Raw genomic sequence first — 6,051 nt, forward strand, 5'->3', positions numbered from 1 at the left:
CTGGGTGTGCAACGTTAGCTGCCTTCACCAGCCCCTTCCCAGATATTGTAGATATCAAGCCTGCCAACATGGAGGAGCTGACAGAAGTGATCACTGCTGCAGAGTTCCACCCTCACCACTGTAACGTCTTTGTCTACAGCAGCAGCAAGGGCACCATCCGGCTCTGCGACATGCGCTCCTCAGCCCTCTGCGACAGGCATTCCAAATGTAAGTGCAGCCTCCCCTTTGGCTTCATGGCTTGCTTCTGCCAGACAGAGTGTGCAGGTGCTGCTGAATGAGTGCTGCTTGTGGGTGAGGAGCTGGGTGGAATGGACCACTTGAATTGTCTTGTTCTAGGCCATCCACAAGCAGAAGCAGCATGAGGCTGTTTACTCCTTTATGCATCCTAAACTGGTGGGAACAAGTGCTTTGAGCAGCAGTGAGACCTGTCTTGTGGCCAGACTCAGGCTTGGTGCTTCTCAAAGGTACCGGCTTACCAAATGCCAGTTCAGGGCAGTTGAGTTCATAGGTTCATGGAGTGGTCTGAAGGGACCTTAAAGATCATCCACTTCCAACCCCCTGCCGTGGTCAGGGACACCTTCCACTAGACCAGGTTTCTCAAGCCTTTGTCCAGCCTGGCTTTGAACAGTGCCAGGCTTGGAGTCTCTACTGCTTTTCTGGGCAACCTGTTCCAGTGTTTCACCATCTTCATGGGGAAGAATTTCTTCCCGGTGTCTTGTGTCAATCCTGCTTCTTCCAGTTCACAACTATTACCCACAAAACACAACAATGGTTGTGGTTTACTGATATTAACCAGTCCTGTGGGGTGACCCACCACACTAATGCTTGCAGGTAAGCCTTCTATAGAGCACATGAGGTTTTCTTGCTGATGTGGAGGGAAACCTTTGTGCCACAGGAGGTGTGGAGTGCTGAAGCACTTCATCTGTGAACACCGATGAACATCCTGTTGAAGGTGTCTCCCCAAAGCTGGAACAAATAGTTATGGGTAGCTTGTTGCAAAATGGCTTCAGAGCCTGACTCTTCAGTTGAAGCCATTTATTTAACCACTTTCAAGAGCATACAGATTGGATTTCGAGTACAGAAATGCATATTTCATGGCAGTAGATTGTGGGGTACAACTGTTTGGATCTAGAGAGAAGTGTGTGGTGCAGTAGTCTCAGATATGTTAAGATGCTGTGGTTGGGGTGATGCTGTCCTCACCTGGTCTTGCCCACCATGGTTTGTAGACCATCTATACTGTTTGCTTTCCCCATCTGCTCGTTAACTCCTTTTTTTTCCCCTTTGATTCATCCCAAATATTTGTGAACTGTAGCTTACTGATGCTGTGCTCCAGTTCATGTTGGAAACAGGCATCTACCAACCTGCTGACCAAGAGAAATCATAGTGTTCAAAAAGATGATTTCCAAACAAAAAGCATTTCACAGCAGATTTAAGTAAAGAGAAACCAGTCTATTGACTTAAGTTTTTCCAGAAGATATTGCAGCTGTAAAAAAAGCCTGGTGTTGGTTTCATTTGCAATTGTGTCTTCTGTCTGCAGTCTTTGAGGAACCCGAGGATCCTAGCAGCAGATCATTTTTTTCAGAAATAATATCCTCCATCTCTGATGTAAAATTCAGCCACAGCGGCCGCTACATGATGACCAGAGACTACCTTTCTGTTAAAGTCTGGGACCTCAACATGGAGAACAGGCCCGTGGAGACATATCAAGTATGGTGTTCCAGTTCCCTTAGCCCTTTACCCTCCTTTTCCTTTCTTCGGTGTCTGATAGCAGTGTTTGTGTTCCTGGAAGGTTCATGAGTATCTCCGGAGCAAGCTCTGTTCCCTCTATGAGAATGACTGCATCTTCGACAAGTTTGAGTGCTGCTGGAACGGTTCTGACAGGTGCCAGGGGCCCTTGGGGTTGGTTGGCCCTTGGGGGGGTTGGCTTTCGGGGTTCATAGATTCATAGAATGGCTTGGGTTGGAAAAGACCTTACAGATCATCTAGTTCCACCCTCCCTGCCATGGGCAGGGACATCTTCCAGTAGCCCAGGTTGCTCACGGCCTCATCCAACCTGGCCTTGAACACCTCCAGGAAGGGGGCATCCACAACCTCCCTGGGCAACTTGTTCCAGTGTCTCACTGCCTTCACTGTAAAGAATTTCCTCCTAATCTCCAGTCTAAATCCTCCTATCTTCCAGCTCAAAGCCTTTGCCCCTCGTCCTGTCTCTACAAACCCTTGTCAGAAGTCCCTCCCCAGCTTTCTTACAGGCCCCTTTAAGGTACAGGTTGGCCCTTGGGGTTGCTTGGCGTTTTTTTCCTTCAGCATTAGGAATTTGGTCTCCAGCCTTAAAAGCTACAAGCGGTGCTTGACTGAAAGGGTGTGATTAGTTACGGCTCTGGAGCCTCTCCTCCACAGAGCTGCTTTCCAGCAGATCACTCCTCACCTGTACTGGTGCAAGGGGTTATTCCTCCCCAGGTGCAAGACCTTACAGTTGTCCTTGTTGAATCACAGTGTGATAGGTGTTGGAAGGGACCTCTGGAGATCCAAGTCCAGTTCCTCTGCCAAGGCAGGTTCACCTAGAGGAGGTCACAACCAGGCAGGTTGTGAATGCCTCCAGAGATGAAGACTCCTGCACCTCTCTGTGCAGCCTGCTCCAGGGATCTGCTACTCTTAAATTTAAAGAAGTTCCTTCTCATGTTTAAATGGAACTTCTGATGTTCAGGTTTGTGCCACTTGCCCCTTGGCCTGTTACTGGGCACCGCTGAGAAAAGCCTGGTCCCATCTTCCTGACACCCACCCTTGAAGTATGGATCAGCATTGATGAGATCCCCCCTCAGGCTGCTCTTCTCCACACTAAGAAGCTCCAATTCTCACAGCCTTTCCTCATGACAGAGATAACTTGAACTTCACGGGGTCCAAGCTGTCTCAGCTCCATCCAACTCTCCCAACTAACGAGATCTCCCTCCCTTCTGCTTCCAAACAGTGCTATCATGACTGGCTCTTACAACAACTTCTTCAGGATGTTCGATCGCAACACGCGACGCGACATCACCCTAGAAGCTTCCAGGGAGAGCAGCAAACCTCGTGCCATCCTAAAGCCACGGAAGGTCTGTACAGGTGGGAAAAGGAAGAAGGATGAAATAAGCGTTGACAGTCTGGACTTCAACAAGAAGATCCTTCATACGGCGTGGCATCCCATGGAGAACATCATTGCTGTGGCTGCCACCAATAATTTGTATATATTCCAGGACAAAATTAACTAGAGATGACTTTACTCCAGGACAGTTGTCGTCTTACATAGTTAAGCTCAGTTGTTTATCTGTCCAAGAGAAGGCCTTGTTGTCCTACCAGTGAAGAACATTGATGCACTTACTTCCCTTTAGCTAAAGGAGAGGATCTGGCCTGGTTTTTTGAGCTCCTGGGATGGTTCTGCCTTTGCCAGGGTAGGGAGTTGTCGCTGGCAGCTCCCTGGGAGGAACCATCAGGAGGCAGAATCGATGGACAGTGCTCAAGAAGGCCACCACTCAAATGTATTTATTTCAAATCTGAGCCTTCCTTTCCAGTTTATAGACCAAAAAAACAAAACAATTGAACGCCCATGAAGACAAAAGTGGTCATCAGAATGTCCTTTCTCTCGCGCGCGCTCTTCTCTCTGCTGTAATATTTGGGCCTTTCAGAACATATATCGTGCTTGATGCCTGTGAACATTCCTCCTCTGGCCTGGTGTCTAGGCTTAGGTGTTTTTACCTTGAAGCACTTAGGTAGGTCTCGAGTTGGGTCGGTAGAGACAGGTTTTTCATGACTTATTTACTCACCAACTGTATCTATAACCACACCTTCTGGTGGGGGAAAGAAAAAACCCAATACCCACTTAATAAAATAACAAGCTCTCAAAAAACTGTTTTTAAATCCAAAGGGATGTATCCAGTCTTTTTATTTTTCTATTGCATGGACCCAGGTCGGGTAGTTTCTTCTTCAGGGGCAGCCCCACCCAGGCTTTGCCTCAATTCTTGGAGGTTTTGTATTACTTTTAATTATTTTTTTTTGGGCTGGTTAAGATGAACTTTTTTTTGTGTGTAGTATTTCACACCCTGACTTTGGAGTTCTCCCAGAGCACTTGCCCTTCAGTGCTGTATTTGTGGTTTCTTTTTGTCAAACACTCTCTCTGTCCCCAGCAGGAGGTTGGAAAGGTCCCTGGCAAAGACCATCCACAGCCTTAAGCAGAAAGTGTGGCCGCCTTGCAGAGAAGGGAGAGCAGAACCCTTGGCAGATTGTTCTTCTTTGAGAGGTAACCCTCCCCCAGTTGTTCTGCTGCCTCTCGCCGTTAGATAGAGTCAGACCTTATGTGCATTATCATTTGTTAACCTTCTGAGTCTTGTCGTGGAGATGGGGTTGATGCTGAACACTCAATGTGTGGTTCAACCGGCAGAAGGAAGACGCAGAACCCTCGATGATGCCAAGCACCTTCCAACCTGAGCACCAGCAGCAGGCAGGAGCTGGCGGTGGCTCTGACTCCGTCCTTACTAACGTTTATTTTTTAAGCCTTAGGTACTTTTGTTGAGTTTGTTTATTTTTTTTTAAATTCTTATTACTAATTTTATTTTCCAAAGAGGCCTAAAATGCACCAACCTTCTCCTCGTGCCCGCGCCGCTCTGGGTGAGAGGCTGCTCCTTGCAGCACCCAGTAGTTAGATGTTGCACTCTGAAACGTGCCTGCAGATGAGGGATTCTGTCTGAAACCCAGGTGTCCCTTGCTCGACACCTTACTCTGAAGGTGTTCTAATCCATCAGACCTGCAGTGGAGGAGCAAAACACCTCCATCCCTCCTCCCCTCGGTTAACACCCAGCAAGTGCCACCCCACAGCAGGCTCCCAATTCACCCAGGTTCCACAACGGTTAAACTACAACCAAATCTGCTGTACCTTGGTTGGGACACCATGAAACCCTTGAGCTTCTGGGTCACCGCAGCGTTCAAGGTGACCCTGTTCCTCGCCCACCTCCTCAAGCTCCCCCTGGGACTGTACATAACTGTTCAGTTATTTTGACCAAAAAAGTTGAATTAATAAATTTTAAATGTTTACTTGGCCTTGCTGTGTTGTTTTGAGGACACCTGCTCTGTCTGTGAGGAAGCACTTGGCTGAGGTGCCTCCACCTGGAAGGTTCTGAAGGTTCTCTGTTGATGCTTGGTGGATATATCAGTGCTGTCTAGTTTTGGTTTATTTTTTCAGGCAGTGAGTGGAATCTGAGTGCAAAGAGAACAGATTTGGTGAAATCCGTGCTATCAAACACAAGTCACTTGTACCACTTCCAATTAAACCAGTTTTGACCATCTCCTTGTATCTAAAAACTTGTCAATTTGATCAAAGTGTTGTGTTTTCAGATGCTTCCCTTGACTCCTGGGAGCAGTTGCACTGCTTACCTTGCATGGTTAACCTTCTTGGAACACAAGAAGTTCCACCTGAACAGGAGGAGAACCTTGTTTGGTGTGAGGGTGCTGGAGCCCTGCAGCAGGCTGCCCAGAGAGGTTGTGGAGTCTCCTCTGGTGTGATTCCAAACCTACCTGTCCCTTGTGATCTTGGACAAGCTACTGTGGCTGCTCCTGCTTTAACATCAGAAGAGGTCCCTTCCACCCTCACCATCTGTGAAACTGAACGTCTCACTAGGAGTGGTGAGGGGGTGGTGGGATAAGAGATTGGAGATCCAGTGCCCGGCTTTGCCTCATTAATCCCCTGGGTGAGATGTGAACTGCTAATCCAGTAGTGTGGGAATTCTGCTGGTTGCCAGTCAGTTCCTACCACCTTCACTGTTGGTTTTGAGGATGTGAACGGAAGTTGTCTTCTCCAGAAATGTCATGTGAGGTTTGTGAGGTTCACTGTGCTGGAAAGGGGCCTCAGTGCCCAGCTGACTGGGCTGAGGTGGACATTGTGTATTGATGGAAAGTAGAGTTATGAATGTCAACTTTACAAGACTCTGGGGCTTGGGGTCAGCATCTGTGGTAGCTCAGCACTGGATTAGTGGTTTGGCTTGATGGTCTCAAAGGTGTACTCAGCATCAAACATTTCTCCTGTCT

General features: G+C 47.9%; 1 protein-coding gene across 1 annotated transcript in view; it reads left to right on the plus strand.

Moving 5' to 3' along the window:
* PPP2R2D (protein phosphatase 2 regulatory subunit Bdelta) overlaps positions 1–5,312 on the plus strand; it is a 28,847-nt gene extending 23,535 nt beyond the window's left edge. The window contains exons 7-10 of the mRNA XM_064145330.1: positions 43–207; positions 1,538–1,707; positions 1,790–1,881; positions 2,966–5,312. Of these exons, the coding sequence (XP_064001400.1) occupies positions 43–207; positions 1,538–1,707; positions 1,790–1,881; positions 2,966–3,245 (707 nt within the window). The 3' untranslated portion in view covers positions 3,246–5,312. The remainder of the gene's footprint in view (positions 1–42; positions 208–1,537; positions 1,708–1,789; positions 1,882–2,965) is intronic.
* The last annotated feature ends 739 nt before the right edge of the window (positions 5,313–6,051 follow it).

The sequence above is a fragment of the Pogoniulus pusillus genome, chromosome 6 (genome assembly GCF_015220805.1).
Source record: "Pogoniulus pusillus isolate bPogPus1 chromosome 6, bPogPus1.pri, whole genome shotgun sequence".
In the NCBI taxonomy this organism is placed as follows: Eukaryota; Metazoa; Chordata; class Aves; order Piciformes; family Lybiidae; genus Pogoniulus; species Pogoniulus pusillus.